General features: G+C 32.3%; 1 protein-coding gene across 2 annotated transcripts in view; it reads left to right on the top strand.

The window, feature by feature from the left end:
* Positions 1-20,024, top strand: part of LOC118187877 (voltage-gated inwardly rectifying potassium channel KCNH6-like) — a 925,365-nt gene that overhangs the window by 857,939 nt on the left and 47,402 nt on the right. For both annotated transcript variants that reach the window (XM_085810566.1, XM_085810565.1), the window contains 3 exons: positions 11,971-12,164; positions 13,329-13,404; positions 17,816-18,064. In XM_085810566.1, the coding sequence (XP_085666692.1) occupies positions 11,971-12,164; positions 13,329-13,404; positions 17,816-18,064 (519 nt within the window). The remainder of the gene's footprint in view (positions 1-11,970; positions 12,165-13,328; positions 13,405-17,815; positions 18,065-20,024) is intronic.

Raw genomic sequence — 20,024 nt, 5'->3', positions numbered from 1 at the left:
ACAAAAATCATAACACATAGCAGCAATACACCTTTTCATCGAATTATAGTCTCTGATGGAGTGCTGAAATTGTTCCCATGAGCTAAAACGTTCGAAGACCTTTCTCTAGAGCACTTATTTTGCTAACCTTAAGATTAGGAAATTCTGCCCTTATGAAGCCTAGTGCGAATAAGAAACGCTGAAAACAGTGTTTCATAGGATGGGGAGGTAGCAAAATTTTGGACAAACATTTTTATCGAAATATTCCATACCTGAACGATTAAGCTACGGTAATCAATACATAAATGAATGAACATAAAAAACTTTGACAGATACAGTTGGGATATTCTGGTACCTAAGTGTCAGATTTTTGCTAATCTGAGTTTAATAAGCGATTAAGAGGAGTTTAATAAACAGCGTTTTTACTTTTGGTTACTATGTATTTGTTACGGTTCCTTGAAATTGAAACTAATAAGTGCCTGAGTTTATTAACCAGTGAGTTCAATAAGCAGCAAGTATTGTAATAATGTTTTGATTGCAGTATATACTACATCGAAAGTGTATATTACAAAAGTGAAATTTCTAAAAGCATTTGTTGTTTATATCCAATATTCCTTCAGATTATTCAATTATTTACTCCATTTGTACAAACACAGAATTTTTCAAATAGTAATGGCTATAAAAAATTGGATAGCAGCGTATTAATATGATTGCTTCTCCTTTTTTTTTTACTTTGTATCAATAGAAACGTTTGCCTTTTCTGCTAAATATTTCAAAACATTTTAATGTAAACCAATGCCTTTTATAGTTTTTAATACTAATTTTATACATATGAGTTTTGAAGTTGAACTATAAATAAAAAATACAAGATGCCATCGTGTGTTTATATTCATTCGAAAATTTACGTTTTTTTTTTTAAATAACATAATTTTGATGTGAGGCAAACATTTCGAATACAACTCTCGGTATTATAAAACTTTCTTCAACGATAATATTTAGAGTTCGACTGCGTATCCCTTTAGTGCGCATTTCTTGCGTTTGAGAGCGCAGTCCTTGCGTTTGAGAAGGCATTAAAATACTCTTTCAACTAGTAAATTATGACAGAAATTCGACTGTTTCTTACTAAATAAGACATTAAGTTTTATAAAGGCCAAATTTTAGTTCTTGAAACATGTTTCTAATGTTTTCAGCAAAGTTTCGTTTTAAGTTTTTGTAATCATAAAAATCTGGAGGCAAAGTTTCAGGAAAATCCTTGGTAATCCAGAGTAAATGCTCCTTAAAACTTTGCTAATAACAAACGTAATAGCACATGAAACTAATTAGTGTACTCTAATCTAAACTAATGAGAAGAGATCTTTGGTTTGACTGAAAAGCTTCAGAAGTCACCGCTTCGGATCTTAGTCATGAAGTTCGGAACTTCATTTCGATGTAACCAAACTGTGAGCGGTTGAAAGTATCACTAAGAAGATTTAGTTACATCAATGATTAACTTGAATGAAAGGAAATCAAATCCGTTCCTAATTCCGGAAACTAAATACACGCTTTCCTGAAGCAAAAGATGCTATTTATAACGTACTCTTCATGTTTAATTAAATCCCCCTTTTTTTGATCGAAATAGTGCTATTTTTATGTAATAATTTTATGAAAAATTTGATGCACATATAATAAAAAGAAAGAAAGCAGATCTTATAAAGTGATAGCGAATTATGTGAAAAGCAGGAGAAAATACAATTAATATGGTTTTGTGACTTATCTCATTTGTCTGAAAGTAGCATCAGAACAAGCCCAAGACATTCATCGGCAATAACAATATATCTTAGGCAATTAAAATGTAATATCAGTATGAAGAATACTTTAAACCAACACATAAGAACACGTTGCAATTTATTACGGAAGGAATAACAGAAATAAGAAGCTATTATAATTACACAAATGTCTGGTGGTAAAAAGATCCAGTATTATTACATAAAAAATGTGTTATTTTTATATAATAGTTTTGAGAAAAGTTTTATACACTTATAACAAAGGAAAATAGGTGTTATGAAGCGATATCGAATTATGTGAAAGGCAGGAGAAGAATACAACAATATGTTGTTGTGACTTATCTCACTAATCTGACAGTAACATCAGAACAAGCTCTTATCCTTATTTCGAAAATTATATGTATATAAATATATATGACACAATACACATATATAGGTGAAAAATTTATATTCAAAGCTATTCAAAAGTCCAAACATTAATGACTAGTTTAAAATTCGTTTACTGCAGAGGTAGTGTAATTTATGTTTTTCTATTTATGACGTGCTATACAAGTTTATTCCAAAAGCAGATAGTTTTTCATGACTGGGATAACATTTTCAATTAAATATTGTTGCTTGATTGTTACTCTAGATTTACAATATGCCTGTCTGTTTTTTGTTGGAAGTTTTAGATGTAAACTACTGATTAAAGTGCAGCTCATAACGTAATGCTCTATATTTCATGCTTCTCCATAGCTGCAGAGTTCTGTGTCACTGATTAAAGATCGTGCAAAATAAATGGGAAATGGACCATGCCCCGAAATGTGCCTTACTAATTGCGAATTGTTAATATTTCGGTGTATATCTACATATGCAGCATAATACGCATCTACATATACATATAATACGTTCTTTAGGATATAACACTAAGGTCTCACTCTTTTTGCTTTTAATTTTAGGCTTTTCGGCCATAAGATCTCAGTTTGGTCGGCCAGTGTTTCGGTTGCAACATCTTTCGCAAGACGATCCGCTGTCTCATTGCCAGAATATGCTTTAAAAAATTCCAATGTGATATTGTGATCTTTACATTTTCGTAGGTCGTTTTGTGGCAGCAAATATTGGCGACGGGTGTTGTGGATTTAAAATTGCATGTAATAAAGAGAGACTATCAATTCCTATTTTGATATTATATTATTCCTATTTTGATATTTGTTTTCCACGTGTATATAGAATGGCCTTTGAAACAATTGTATAAACTTCTAATTCTATAACTGAGGTGGAATCTGTGCTATCTGTGTTGTTGAATTGTTGCTGTGCTTTGTTTTTTGGTCTTTTTCTAACGAATGTATTTGTGTGGAGCTTGGCTTTCATATTTGCCTGGGAGAAATACTTCATCTTCTAAGTTTGCTGGTTTTTCTAGTCGTTTGATTAGTTGACAGACTGCATTTTTTATGTGCAAAAATAAAAGCCCTGCAAGGGCAAAAAGGTGCATTTATAAAAGTTGTGCAGTAGGCTTTAGTAACGTTAATTCAGATAGATCTCTGCATTATGGACCGATATTTGATTTTGCGTCATTGCATGGGTTGAGCCCATTCTGCTTTACTATATATTAGAATTTTTCTCCAACTGTTGAATATAGAACCTTTCGAATGCGGGGATTTAATTCTCATTTCTTATCCTTATAAATGAAGTTGTTTAACAATAATGAGGATGAACTTTTTGATTTCCATGATATACGGAATCCATGCTAATTTTTAGTCAAAAGTAAGGCCTGGGTAATTTATTTATGTTACTATTTTCAACCTCTTACCTTTTAGAGTTATAAATGGTTGATGCATCAGGAAGGGATTAGGAGGATTTGCGATTTCTGGTCAGCAGTTTGCAATTTTAGAACATTACAAAGGGACTGAAATTGATTGCAGACTTCTGTAGAAACTTTCTGTAATTCAGCTCCAGTTTTTCCTCTTACAATGAGGGTTGCATCATCTACGTGGGTAAATATTCAATTATGTACTGGCCAAGATGCGGTAAGGATTTTACTGAAGGTCACATTCTACAAATAAGAGTTCGTTGAAGAACCCTGGGGCAATCTCTTTTTTGATCAAATTTAATAATACATTTTGTGTTCCATAATTAACCGGCCATTCGTTAGGTAATTACTCAAAGCTCTGTAAACGTTACCTGAGTATTCTGCTTTCTTAAGGCTTGTTTTATGGCTAAGCACCACAAGGTGTCCAAAACACTTTTTAAATCAATATTAATAAATCTATGTTTTCCATAGATTTTATTTCCTAAAATTCTGTTCCGTATATCAGTTAATGCGTGCATAATTGATAGTTCTGTTGTAATTCGTACTGACACGGGCTAAGGTAATCCTTCTAATGCAAATGATACTTAAGTCTGTTCATCAATAATTTTTCAAATATTTTGCCTAATGTTGGGAGCTGCATCCTTGTTCTTTTTTAAGAAGAGTATGAATTGGCCTATTTTGAAGGAATATGGAAATATCCCGACGTTTGTTGTAACATTTGAGAAATAATGCTGTAGATGATCACGTTAACTATTAAATAGTTTATGCCATTTAGACGTGGGGCTTTATTTTTAGGAAAAAAAAAACGAAGAACATCTTGGATTTCTGCGTTAGTAAAATCGAAATCGACTAGAACTATCAAATTTGTTGGAAATTTTCTTCTCTGTTCCTGCACTGGCGTATCTTTATTGGCATTATGCAGTGTTAAGACCGTGTCGAGTATTTATTCAAGGTGTCTGTGTAGCTATCGTTGGGAATTATTGTCGGAAGCAAACAAATCTGCGCTGATTTGTTTAGCTTATTGGTTGCTGTTTTGTCGAGCGTGTCATATACATCCTTACTTTGGATATAAAATTTTCTGCAGGAGTTTGTTTTGGCTTGGATGACATGCGTTAGTATACTGCACGCTCTTTTTGATACTTTTGTAAGCTTTTCTTGTTTGTCTTTTTCGTAATGTTTGCACTTTTGTTGTGTGTGTAATTCTTTATTCCACCAGTTTATTGTACGAAGGTTCTTAGTTTGTCTTTGTGGCAGATATTTCCAGCAACAAATTCCTTTATTAACCATTAATGTTTCTGTGAGTGCTTCAAAATCTTCTTTAGTCTGTGTATGATTGAGTTACCTTTCTAGGTTAATGAAGAGAGTACGGAATTTCTTTATGAAAGGAATTATTTTCCGATCCGGAATATTATACCGATTATTGATATTGTACCGTTTATTGATCCGGAATATTGTACCGTTTATTGATGTAGCGGAGATGCTGAATTTTAATTTAAAGGTTATGTATTTATGGTCGGAAATACTTCCTTATTCTTCTGTTGTCCATTCATGTATGAGATGGCGGTTTGTAATACGGTAATTGGGAGATTTTGCAATCATTTCTAGAAAAGGATTATTGTTTTCAAATGAAGAAGGGCTATCAGGTATATTACGTTTTATCAAATAATATGAATATAAGAAGCCTTCCAGAAAGCGGCTTTTAAAGTCTGTAGTGGCGTATCCCCAGTTGGTGTTATAAAGTTACCAAAGTCACCTGCAGATATTTTCTTAGGATTTCTGTAGTCTTGATTCATTCTATCAATAAACCTAGTTATGCTATTTAAATCATTGATTGTGAGGGACCAATGTGAAATTAGACCAACTGTTAAATTTTGAACCTGTAGGAGTATTGCTAAGTGGTCTCTTTCAAAACTGATTATTCTTGGAGACCGTTTGGGATTGCAGAAGATTATTGCTGCTTGTGGCTGTTGATTTAGATCTTCTTTGTGATATACGCTCCACTGTAATGCAAAGCCAATTACTTTTCCATCTTTGATGTATGGTTCTTGTAAAAGGAAAAAAATCTATTGCGGAAGTAGCCACTTGTATGCTAGCAGCTTTAGACCATTGCAAATTTATTTGAAAGCATTTAATGGGATTGTTCATTTTTACTTCCTCCTACGAAGTAAAAAGGAAGTATTGTAATCTCGAAAAAGTTCAAGAAGCATATTTCAACGAAAATATCCCATTTTGACCTCTTTCAAATGCAATTTAACGATGTATTTCCGTGATATATGTACGTAAGGACAGAATAAAACACTCTTTTCCTCCAAAAAAATTATAAAACTGCTTTAAAATGAATTCTGAAAAGAATTTTTCGTGGCGTCTGTACGAACGCATGTACGTACGTATCTCGCATAACTCAAAAACGAGTAGCCTCAGAACGTTGAAATTTTGTATATAGGACTGCTATAACATGTAGATATGCACCTCGTATTTTGGTTGCAATCGGCCGCACCAAACGTATATAAATATATTTATATATATATCCACTCTGTTACCCGGCTCAGTGATCTCAGTTTCTTTACTCTTATATGTTTGTAAATTGTAAATTTTTTGCTTTAAAAATGATTAAATTATGTTGTTCTTATCTTCCGGTTAAGGTTTTTATGCCTTTAGTAAATCTGTATGCAATATTTTTAGAATTATCAACAATTTTAAAATTGTTTAAGTGGCACTAAGCCTAATAATGTTTTTGATGGCGGCCATTGCTCTTGTTTCCATTTCAAACAGCAGGATAGCGGATTTGTTGCCAATCTAGAGAAACTTAGCTTCGCAACAACAAAGATAACGCCTTCATTTATTATTTAAATCATGCTTAATCCTTTCTGGAATTTTTTCGAGGAAATGAGCGTTTAAGATTTACTTTGTAATTTTTAATACGGATATTTTGAGTTTTTATGTATTTCTGCCTTGTCGCGAAGTGAAAACTGAATTAATTTAATGAGAAATGCTCAATCGTCTGTGATAAACTATTTCTTTTTTGTTTTGTTTGCTTAATTTCTTTTATACATCGTTCTAGCTTCATTATAGTATTTGAATAGAACATGTGGCAACGATTAGATAATTCTTTATAAATTTTGTGCATTCTGAGTTATAATATGAACGAAATACAATACTGTTAAGTAAACCTAGCGCCAGAGTGTCGCTATGGTAAACAAAGTGAATTTTAAAGAATGCATTTATTCTATTGTGCTTTATGCGGTGTCGGCGAGGTAGGTTTAATTCAATCTAATAAGTTTAAATGAAATGGAAGAAAAAATGCGTATAATTTAATATTCTGCACAAGGAAGTCATGTGGTGTACACATCAGATTTTTTTCTCTTATTTATCATGCTTCTGAAAGTATTGTACAGCGCATTTTAATGGGAAATGCACTGTATTTCTCTCGATGCGTTCAGTTGGTTGTCGGTACATTGAACAGTGTAGTAAATAGTGTCTATGGTCGAGTGTGTATTTAATAGTCTGTTTGTTCTACAAGTTAAATCTGCACATTTAATGCAAGTAGGTTTCTGTGTTCTATAGTTGCATATGTAAAAATATTAAAATAAGTCGCAGTATATATCACGGTCAATATTTAACAAAATGTTACATTGTTGATCATTGAACCAATTTCATGTCTAAAATTTGACACAGAAAGACTGTAATAATTGTGTTAAATAAGCTGTATAAGCTGAAACATTAATTTTATATTTTAAGTCAATATAAAATTTACTTTTCAGTTTTCAACTTTTAACTGTCTCTCTTGGCATACTTAAATTTAAGACATATAATGAAATTCTTCATCATTTATTGCTTTATTAGAAAATTCAGAAAGCAAATAGTCTTGTAGATTTACGTAATACGAATTTCTGTTAGCTCTGTTCATTCCACGGAGGTAGTAGAAAGATTTATTTGGTCCTTAGTGCATTATCAATAGCAGCAGAAAGAACAATTTGCGCAAATTATCTTTACCGAAGACATCACCAGACAGTAATGAGGAATCACGAGAAAATAAAGGCTAAGTAATTTAGTGAGAAAAGTTCTGAACATTGATGGAATAGGAGAAAACAGAAGATCTATTCAGCTCAACCTTCTATTATGAAAATTGATGCTTTCCAGCCACATTAGCACATTAGTGTTATAATATTGTCTTTCTCTGATCGTAGAAAGTTAGAATTCACATCAGCTAATATTAATGTAGAAGTAAATTAAGACGAACCGAGTTTCTTGTAGTAGAAGGTATTCGTTTTTGTTTGCCCGTACGACCTAAAAAATAGCAGGGTTCCACGAGTTATTACGGTGAAGTTGCTAGTAAACGCACTTCGTAATTCCTCGTTGATCTTACTCCCTTTGTCAATATAATAAAGATATTACCTTTCTTAGTGTATAATATAATAAAGAATTTACCTTTCTTAGTGTACAGTTTCGGTACATTTGTACCTCATCACCTCCATTTTTAGTGTTACGCTGTGATTAACTAGTCTTACCTAGATATCATTCCTTCATTCTTTTTCTTTTCTATTTAGTTTCACTCCTTACATTTGTCTGGGTCAAATCTTAAAATTAATTTTAATCCAACTTAACTTTCTGGATATATTTCAGGATTGTTTATAAAATATTTCTCCTGCCGTCTTAGCGTGCCTTCATGGTGTTATGGTCAGCACATTCGGTGCGTATTCGAGGGGTTCAAGATTCGAGTCCTGGAGAGGGCATTGCTCATTTTTCACGTCTCTCAGCATCACAAATCTTAATGTCTCTACAGTGGTACTAACTAAAAAAGGTGGTGGATGATGATTCTCCACCATCAGGATTTGGCGATTGGATCCCTTAATCCCCACTCGCCTTTCAAAATGGGTATTATATAAGTTATTTCTCCTGCCTTCTTAGCATCTCTATATATCTCTCGGCGCATATTCAAAAGGTCCGAGGTTCGAGTTCCGGCGAGGGCATTGTTCATTTTTCACGTCTCTCAGCATCAAAAGTCCTAATATCTCTATATGTTATCTGAATTACAGATTTTGTTTTTATTTAAAGTTGGATTTTTCTCATAAATCCTTGTTAAATGGTTAAACTAATTAGTATAAAATGTCGGCCCTTACACCGTCAGATAGCCTGAAAAATATTATTCAATTGTAGGTCCTTGAAAAATATAATTACCTAATTTGCTGAACTTTTTTTTTTCAAATCTCGTTCGATTTTTTTTTAAGCTCTTTGGCTATTACCGGCACCGACGGAGTTTCAAATCAAAAATTTATCCTTTAGTGTTAGTTGCCCTTGATTATAAGTGATGATAAAATCGGAGTAATAGTAAGTAGAAAGTTTAACTTTCCTTCATCCAGAGACAATGGTTTTCCTTCCTTTTTATATGCAGGTCCCGTTGACCAATCAAGTGATGTCACTATGAAAAACATCCTAATATCGGCAACCTAGGCCGAAGCATGCTTTTTGTCATATGTTCAACTTCTCTGCGATAAAACCTAGTTCGACACTCAAGGTCATGTACCATCGTGAAGGACACTGGAGCCTCATGTCTCCGCACTTCTCATCTTTGCTAACAGATGACGCCACACAAGACAACAGCAGCTATTTATTACTTTCCGGCATTCCGTAGATAAAAATTATGAAATCAAATATAGCAGAAACTTTTTTTTAAATTGTATGCTTTTGATAAATTCTCTAAAAGTATAAGTGATCGTTTTGACTATCATAACATTCTTCCTTGATCATATGTGAAAAAAAAAATATAATATATTGGTGCTCCCATATAGCAATTTTTATAGCATAAACAGAATTTCAAGTATATAAAAATGACTTACATAAGAATTAGTACATAAGATTCGATTCGCTTCCATTTCTCTATGACTACTATATCGATTTAAAACCCACCATTGCAAGCAGGTCTATCATGTTACTTTTATCTTGTGCCACTCAGTTCCTTAAATATAAGAACAACAATAAGAAAGGGAAAGGATTACTTAATATTTAATGTTTTTGAAACAAAATTTAAAATCTGCGTTTAGTAAAAAGGATTTTAAAAAGCTTTTAATAATAATAAATTTTATCATGAATTATATTTATTATGAAGAAACAAACGAAATTTAGTAAGTCTGAGTACTCAGTCAAAATTCATATATATCCTGAGGTTCTTTTTTTTTTTTCATAATTTGAGAAAAAATACTTGAGTAGCAGACCAAATTGTTCTCATTTTCTTTCTTTCCTAGAATCTTTTTAATCAAAGCAGATGCAGAGGGAGAAATAACATTTGGGAATTAGCGTATGTCTGAAAGAAATTAGATTAGAGATCAGAAAACGTAGAACCAAAATTCATTTATTATTGAAATTGCAACAATCGAGTTCTTTCTTTAATGAATGTTTTTATTAGGGATCAATAAAATTAATATTTCCAAAGCTTTGAGTTAAAATGTTTTACAGATTTTAGGCTAGGATAGGAAAACTTCGAATAATGAGAACATGATGGAGATTCGAGTTTTCGAATAACGAATATTTTCAGGAATCAGGGCTTCAAGGACTTAAATTTACTATTCATGCTTATCCAATATTAGCAGGATTAGTAAATAAGCCACCTTGGGCTGACAATACCCCAAAATATAGGGAATTATTTTTAAGCATATGCAATATAACGTCTTGTATCATAAAATGAGCTCAACGTTAGAAGACCGTTTAGTTAATAATCACTAAGTCTTAAAGTATTACAAAGTCAGAAGGGTGCAAAGACCACTTTACCATCTCAAATAAAATTCAGTGGCACCAATTAGTGCTTACAAAAGCCAGTACTTTTGGCTTAACTCGAAAGGTAATGAGTAACTTAAAACTGAATGAAACTGAGTCAGCCTAATGGCTTCGCAGGTTAACTATCGCGCAAGCTAACTCTGACTGGAAAAGCCTGCGTAAACGAATCTAATGGCAAGAACAGCTCAACGCCATATAAATCTAATGGCTAGAAAATCAAAGATAGCAACGTGGCCTTTAGGCAAGCAGAACACGCTCTGATTTCACCTTCCAAGAGCTTTCCTTAAATACTAACTTTTTCTACTTCATATGAACACACGCACTCTAGACAGCTTGCATTCTGGCAAGAATGTATGAGTTGAAAGCAAGAGGGATAGAAAAGGCTACTTCAGTATAAAATAATAATAAGTAAATTAAATAAATCTTCACAAGCAGTTACACTTATATACTTTAAGTGACTTCAAAATTCTGTTCATTAGCTTCACTGCACTTTTTTAACGTTTCCGCTGGGAACGTAGAAACAGTTCTGAAATTTTTGACCTAGAATATTATTCAAAGCGAGCAACGTTTCCCCCCCTACCAGATCCCCATGACCGTTTTTTTCCCTTATTTACTGAATTGCTTTGTGAGAGCTTTCTTTATCCAAAGAAAAAAGTGACAGAGAGAAAAAGAAGAGTTGATAGTAGCGTGACTGAGACACATGCACCACACTATTCGCTATTCAAGCGGCGGCCAAGTCTAGTATTCTTTATTTGAGCTGTTGCCATCATCGAGTAGGGGAAACTACTCGTGTACATACGCGTTACTCAAAGTATCATCTTTAAAGGTTTCACGGAAGTATAACAACGGTTTCAGCTGTAACTATTCCTACAAAATTTCATTTACATTCATTATTCATTGTTCATTCACTTTTCAAAAATAGCAGGACTCTGTGAGCCAGAACGTACGCAAATCGGCACCGAGGACAAACAACTCTTCTCGGGTTGATGCCATTTGCCATATAGAAGGCGAAAAACTCCCCAACCGGATAGTGGCTGGTGACTTTGGCTTCCACACTGAAGGGCCCGGGTTCGAATCCCGGAGGAGGCAGGGATGCCTGTAAAGGTATTGTGTTTGTGCGGCACAATGGCACTCTAAATATGCAGGGAGCCGAAAGTCCTTTCGAGAGGTTATCGGAGGGGGAAGAGGGGTGGGAGCCTTTCGGACCCATCCCCTCGTAAGGTGCTCATTCTCGAAACTGGGGGCGTGTCTAAATTTAAGTCGGGCTGTCACCTATATGTTGTTCAAGGCTCTTCTTGCCAACAACAGGCGCATATGACTCCTTGCCACAGTGAATGCCGTGGGTTTGAGGCTGACCTTTGTCAGACAATTTAGATTGTTAACAACAACAAGAGGTGGGGAAAATCCTAAGCTACTAAGGCCGAGTGGCATGATCCGTAAATGCAAAACATCCGCTTGTAGTATTTTCATTCTGATTATTGTGGGGTACTTTTGCTTATAGTGTTTAATTAGGTGTATGCGATAATGTCTCATTCACAGACTGGACAGTTTTGAAGTTTGCTTGCATAAGAATATTTCTAATAGAAATCAGATGGATATATATATATATATATATACATATATGAATTTATAATCATGATTCTAATTTAGTATTTTTTTTCTCTCTAGGTAAAGACGATATTTTCGGAGAGAACCCATGTATTCACACGAGTGTCGGAAAATCGAGTTCTAATGTGAGGGCGCTGACTTACTGCGACCTACATAAAATCTTACGGGAAGATCTCCTGGATGTCTTGGACATGTATCCAGAGTTCCGGGAGAACTTTTCTAACAATCTCGAAATTACGTTTGCCTTGAGAGATGTAAGTGATGGTGTTTGTTCTAATCTTTTAATACGCCATTGAATGACAAGTGAATAGCACACCATATAAAATAAGCCGAATGTGGGAAATTAAAGTAGGCATTATGTTCAGAATTAATTGTAAATTTTAGTTTATGTTATTACGGCTCTTAGATAATTAATTAATTACACTATCTCTGAAATAATCTTATTGCAAAAACCAAAATTTGGAATACATCTTGAGTTTGAATTTTTTCAAAGAGATAAAATTTTTTCCTTGGATACTAATGCTCCTCATGCATAGAAATCAAATCATTTATAATTTTATGATAAATTAAACTGAGTTTAATAAAACTGCAATAATTAAATATTAGAAAAAAATTCACATAGATTGAAATATTTGCTAGAAGAAGTCTTGAATAAAGATGATGAAGTAATGTTTTACTACTTTTATCAATGTATGTATATATATATAGAGAGAGAAAGAGATAATGCACTTTTTGTTATTGTTTCTAATAATTAAGTAAAAGTATTTTAATTTGCAAAAAGACCATCCGAAAAAAAAAATCGTTTCACTTTTAGCTGGCGACAGGAATTTAAGAGACTGTTGGGAAATTATTTAAATGACGGTACTATTAAGCTAGGGGTAATATTAGAAAGGAAAATTTGTCGTCATATTTTGCCAGTATTTCCCAAAGAAACCTCTTTTTCTAATTGAAGATTAACCAAAATTTTTAGTTCCCATTCAATGTTATATATCGCTTTTATCACAAAAAAGTGTGTGTTCATTAATTTGCAGTGCATTCTTATTCATTTTAATTTTACTAGCTAATTGCTGTAATACAATTATAATTACTAGTAATTGCGAATTAGCTAGCACCTGAGGATACAGCACTAACAATACGACCCATGACACTTATTCTTCTAAAAGCTTACCTCAACGCTATAAGCTAACCCAAGATAGCTCTGCTATAAATATTGAAGTAATCCTATACGTTGCTGTTGTAGGTGGTACTGTGGGGTGATTTATCGCCAGGCACCGGATAGCACACAAGTACCTAGTTACCTTTATGCTTCAATTAAATAATTAACAAAAATATTATTAATGTTATTACAGATTTAAAAAATATTAGTTCATATAATTATCGATTATAGACTAAAATTACTAATTAATTTAATTTCACAGGAAGAACAAGCTGGTGTTGATCCGGAATTGTTTCGGAATAAGCTAACGTACAGGCCGGCAAGTGTATCAGAAGATGGTAAGACTTAAAAAATTTAATTTAAAATATGTATTTATAAAATTCGCACCTTATGATTTGTTCAAATACACGTTTTACTATATTAGTATATCTAAAGTTTTCTTTGTTATGGTTATTCTTATTTTGCTTCCGATTAGCTGCCTTACATAAATAAAAAAAATAAAACAGAAAGCTTTTTTTCGTCATTTTTAATACTTATTCGCATAAATATATAAAATATTTTGATTTAAATTAGGGTTACAGTTTTAATTTTCATAATTTTCATTCTCTTCTCTTCATTAAAACTTTTTTTAATGTAGCACAAAATTTAAAAGCCTTCATGAAACCAATAGAGTATAGACATTTAACTGAAAAGTCATTCAAAGAAGCGAAATTGAAAAGAAGCGTCTGAACATTAGACGCTAGAGCTCACATCTGCGGTTGCGGCTTAAGTGTGTTTCTTTAACTATCTTGAAACAGACGAATTTGGCTCATTTTTAATTAATTATAACTTTTATATAAACTCTTTCCTGTAACTTTTATTTCTTCTGTCAACTTCTCCAGCGTGCAAATTAGTGTGAGTTTACATAGAAAGCGAAGATGTAGTTTAGACTGGAAGTATAATAAATAATACATCAGAAATTCATCATTTTTTTTGTCGTGAATCCCCAAATGTTATCCAAGCTGGTATTGATCCTTTTTTTTCTGGTAATGGCTGCACTTAAAGATCATGAATAATTTCCAGCCAGGCTCTGTGGATACTAAACGAAGAATTTATTGTGTAAAAACTTGTAAAGACATTAGGATTTTTTTTTTTTTTTGGAACAAGAGATATTGAAAAATTAGCAACGCCTTCGCCGGGAATCGAAATACCTCTGAAATACCGGCCCAGCGTGCAGAACGACTACACCACGAAGGCACACTAGGAAGACGGAAGAACTACCTTACATACTCCCCCCTTTCGAGTTTTCGTTAATTGCAGAATATAAAGGTAATTTTTCCTTTATATGTTATTAATATTTTTCTCAAAAATATCATCTGCTTTTAACTTTTGCTTTAATATAATGCAAGTTTCTTTTTGTTACTATATCTGGTAATTATTAAAATAGTTTACATTTCATTCTTAAAATTGAATTTAAGTTCTTCAGCTTTTGTCACACAGGATTAGAAGCAATATTATCTGTGTAAAGATTCATAAGTGATGTAAACATTTAAAAACAAAGTTTCCGTTATTTGTTTACATCTGCCTTATGTTTCTTTGATTTTTTTTTTAATTTTTACGTAAAATAAATTACAGAATTTGTCAAATTATTTAATTCGACTCACAATAAAACAATTGCTACCTTACTACAACATTGATTACTCTTTATATTTATTATCAAATCGAAGAATTTTTATTGCTTTTAATCAGAAATGAACTTCTGTCCTTCAGAAATAAACCTTAGGAACAACAGAACATATTGTTCCCAGTCGTTGACGCTTAATATCTTTTATTTATCTTCGATATTGATACAAGTGCGCATTGTCCGTCAATATAGAAAGGTGAATAATTATTTTTTCTTTGCAATAAATGTAATAAATAAAATAACTTTTCTAAAATTTAATGCGATATCTACAGCAAAGTTTCTAAATTTACTTTTGTAACCTAATATTTGCATACAGAATAAAATAGAATGGTAACCCACATATTGAGTATATACTCCATCTGTCATGAACAGATGCATGCAGCTTGAGTATTATATATTGTATAAACTGTAATACACTAATTTAAAATTTAATATATTTCTGTTTATACGGAATGATGTTTATGAAAGAAATGCAGATTCAAATACCGGAACCTTTAAAAATTGAAATTAATTTCAGTTATTTTTTTTTCAGTAGTAAAGATTTTGTTTTATGATTTTGCGACAGTAAATATTATTTTTATTTAAGAGAAGGAGAGACATATTTCTAATATTTTATATTTTCTTTTTTTTACTTTAGATTTTACAGTGGGAAACTCATTTTTTGAGGTCTTAGATTGCAAGCTGACATTATTCAGATTGAAAATTATTTTTATATTTCATATTTAATATTATATTTTTATATTTATTATTCATTTTATAAATTTCTGTCCGCGTTAATATCCTTTCAGTCTCTTGGCCAATTTATTTCTGCTTTGATACATGCCATGTTTCATTCATTTATTGCTATTGTTTTAGTTACAGATATATGCTTCTTGCAGGCATTTTATCTGATACTCCCAGTATTCCTTACTTTCAGATATTCCATATTCAATTCATGAGTTCTCGTGTCTCCTTTTTAGCAAATAAGTAATATTTTTCTGTTTCAGGAGAGATAATAATTTATTCATTACGCTTTTTATAGTTTTCATCAAACTTTCAGAGTTGGTTGGAAGACAAAAACGCGAGATGTGATGAATATTCTTTTGTTGCTTTCTGGAATATTTGAGTTTACCGAACGAACAGGTACATAAAGCAATGTTTATTGAACACTTCTAGCGTATTTTCAATTCTTCATGGGCAACAGTTTATTAGATATATCGTGTTACATAATTCAATCTTTACTAAGATTTCCTTCCCAGGAACTTGCTATTTAGGACTATGGCCAAAGTCCTGTTTCTTTCTCCTATACACTTTGTGGCCATTATGATTCCGCGATTGCTTTAAATATGGCATCAGCTATATTTAAAGCAATCATCATATCAACTATTTTTTCCTTCCAAAAATGTTCTCTTTGTCAACATGGTACATAATTCCGGGAGGAAAGACTCGCGATGATGCAGATCCATGCCTTATTGATTTTTATTCCTCCACATAGGCGAGCACCACAGTCTTTCAACATTTTGTTTAGAACCAGCTATTGTTGGATCAACAAAATGAAGTTTATGGTTCACAGTAAAATATCTCTTCTGCTTCTTCCAGGTCCTCTCTTTTATATGCTCACCAATAGCATAAATAAATCATAGATCCTTCTTGTACATGGTCGTCATTTTTCGCCCTTACAGTGACTGCCTCTCTAGTTGGAACGTGAGCGAGAAGAATATCACCAGTTTCTCGAAATAATCCGCTAAATGTCGAGCGAGTACCGTGGAAGAGCCCTGCTGACTTTGTTTTTACCTCTACGAATATATTTCTTTTATGTCCACAATTTTTTAGCGCACCTATTTGTTTATTTGGCTGTCGGATTTTTGTATAGAATACATTTCTCTCATAAAACTATTCATCCCTCTCACAACACTGTATATTTTCGTAAAGGCAGATTTAATCTTTTAACTAATTTAATTTAATCATTTACTTTAATTGGCGTCAATTCCCTTGCTTAACAGTAAATAAATCGCTGCGCTGTTACAAATAATATTCTTAAACGGCTGTAACAGTTTTCAAAATGTATGCTTTCTGTTCGCTTTCAGCTTCTCATGTTACGCCTTTGAATTTTTTCATTTATACGTAGTTTATTTTAATAGCCATTTCTGAATATTCGAATGCGATTTAAATGCGTTTTCACGATTGGAAAAAAGCTACAGGATCTTCCTCACTTCTCTGTAAATATTTTAAATTTTTTTTTTAAAGGAAAATGCGTTAGCACCTCGAATGCTTAGAGCTCTTCTCGTGACGACAGAATTTTCAATGCTCGTGAATTTTTAATATTTATATGGAAAAAAGGTTTTTGAAAATATAGTGTGATAATACGTGGTTTACTCAAAGCACTTCTCATCACCAGCAAACTATAATTGATCGTCGTTGGGACTATCGGCCATTTGAAGATGGTTTGAATTGCCAATTTGTTGAATATATTGTCGCCGTTTATAATACAGGAGCGTAATAACATGCGGGAATCTGCAGCCTTAGAAGAACTTTCTGAAGAAAACTGGCTTGTATGCGTACTACACATGGAGAACACCACTGAAAAAACGCATGAACTCAGCCCGTTTACGGCTATCGATTCCATAACAAGCTACCAGTATCCGGCTTTCTTACGTATTTGGTCTTTGAAAGGCAATAGTCGAAGAATATATGTTCTCTCAATATTGATAAAGAATTGATATATTCATGATGTTTATGTGACTGGTGCAAAAGTCTCAGATTTAATCGTTTGGTACATTTTGTCATTTTCTTCCAGATTATAAATATCACGATTAACCTTTCGAGAACTTTATCTTCGGCATATTAAGAACAGCAGTTTGCTTCTGAAAATTTGTTCAGAGACAATAATCTAGTTTTAGTGTAATTATTTTAATCTGTTATGATTTTCATCTTCAGATCTGAAATGTTTTACTTCAATGTCTGCCACTGTTAATACTTTCCTTTCAGATAACTAAAATTTTAGATCACACAATTCAAGTCGCTTTTAATTTATTGCGCAGTTTACGAGAATTATTGAGATTTAACCATTTTACTTTAATAAATTTTCAGTAATGTCTATTTTGCAGAGGATCCCCGTATGTATGCTTACCAATATCCGAGACCACGGCGAAAACGTGCCACCCGCCGTTCCTTCCTCTTTGGTGATGGAGTGAGAGGCTTTAGTGATTTCGATGATGATGATGACCAGCGGCAATACAGCGGCCACGGCACTATAGAATTCACGCCAGACAAAGCAGGACAAGACATCACTCCAGCTAACTTGGATTTTGTCAGTCGTGACGAGAAGAGGCCAAGTGTAAAGCACTCCATCTCCGGTATTTGGAATGATCCTTCCTATGTTTATTTTAGAGGGGACAAATCGTAATTGTGTACTTAATTCTTTACGCGGAGATGCTTTTCAATAAAACTGCCAGTAAACTGTAATATATTTTTTTACAAAATGGCGAACAGCGTAGAATTGCAAAACAGTCTGATAGAACTCCAGATATTCCGATTAACTGAGATCACAAACCATTTCAATATTCGAAAATTTCGGGTAATTAGGGTACATTTTTTCTCCTAGGTCAAATATGTATTTTATGCAAAATAAGTAAAGGAATTTTATTTCTTTATTTATCAGATTTCTTCACAATGAAGATTATGCAATTAAAAAAGTAAAGTACTATTATTTACTTAAATTAAAATACCAAACCAAGCACATATATATGCAAAATCATGTATTGTAATTATTTTTTAATAGTTTAAGCGTAGAACTTATTTTAATTAAAATAAAACAACTATTTTAATTATTTATTAACAGAACAGTAAACCTTTGAATTTTTTTTATCAGTAGAACAGTAATCTCTAAAGAATAGCATATCTTTAAATTAGATGGAAGAGTTTTTATGTTAATATTTACATAGTTATTTATCAATAATTCCATGTCAATTTGTATCTAATAGTACTTAAAAGAACATTGTAGTGGAAAACTTTTCTGTACTATTTATATGAATGAAAAATTTTAAATATTTTAATTAATTAGCTGCAAGCTTAAGTTTACTCAATTCAAAAATGACAAAGCGAGATCTGAATATCTGGAGATCCAGAAAATTCAAATCCAAATAATTGCAGTTTTTCTGTAATTACTTAATTTACGATGGCTGAAATAAAATTTGCCACATTTAAAAGAAACTAATATTCCTTTTTTTTTTTTTTTTTCAAAGCTAAAATAATGTGCAAAACACACGGTAAGATGCATCAAAGATCTTGATGGTGGAATTATAATTTGTTTTCCAGTTTTAAACTGGATATAATCTTTGTGAACATGTAATGCAGTCACTTACTTCTTTCTATTATTCCTTCCATAACAATCTGTTACTTATCATTCAGCTTCCAGTCAGAATGGCATGTAAAATAAAATCATACTGGCTGCCATTATATTAATTGTAAAATATAAATTCAAAAATTATATTCGTTTTGGAGTGTCGTCTTGGAGTCAATAAAATTTCCATTTCGCTCTTTATTTTTAAAAAGAATTCTCTGAGGAAATATGTCTTTGGCATAAAATTTAAATACTTTTCTATGACAATCTTCTTTGCATCACTTTTATGAAAACATTCCAGTTACTTGCTCTGCTTGACATATCTTTTGAAAGTGACTGACCAGGACAAAGACATAATATATAAATGCTAAACATTACTGTTGATTTACGTTTCTAATACTCGTAACCTTTCACTGTTTTCAAACATACTCACGTATGTGTAATTCTGATCGAAAACATTTCGAGTTTTGAGACGTACTGAGCTGCACTCTTGGCATTATGAGCCTGAAACTGCATTTACTTGTTTATAGGGTATCTTATCATTATTATTATTATTCCCTTTCTAAGCTTATTTTGTGCTAATTGATATAATTTATCAAATATTAAAAAATAGCGTTTTATCAAAACAAAAAGTAATACTATATGAAGTATTTTATTGAATAAACTAAACGGTATTGGAAATAAAAAATTATGTAATTATTGTACCGTATAATGAAAGAAGCCTTGCTTTAATTCCTATTTTTGAGATAACTCGAGCTGTGAATTGAACAAAAATAATTCTGTGCTTATGAAACAATGCAGTGATTAACAAGTTATTTTATTTCTTTTTCTCTGTTTTCATCTTTGCTTATATTTTATTTAAGCTTATTAAAGGCGGTTAATATTACTTAATAAGGGCAAATTAACATAGGGAGAAGTAACTGTATTTTATGATTAATTTAAAGTTCATTTCTAGGACATGCTGTTTAGATAAC

Source organism: Stegodyphus dumicola, chromosome 2 (assembly GCF_044657685.1).
Source record: "Stegodyphus dumicola isolate Sdum_Otavi_A_Nest chromosome 2, ASM4465768v1".
In the NCBI taxonomy this organism is placed as follows: Eukaryota; Metazoa; Arthropoda; class Arachnida; order Araneae; family Eresidae; genus Stegodyphus; species Stegodyphus dumicola.
Note: the sequence above shows the minus strand (reverse complement) of the source record. Positions and strands in the feature narration are given on the sequence as shown.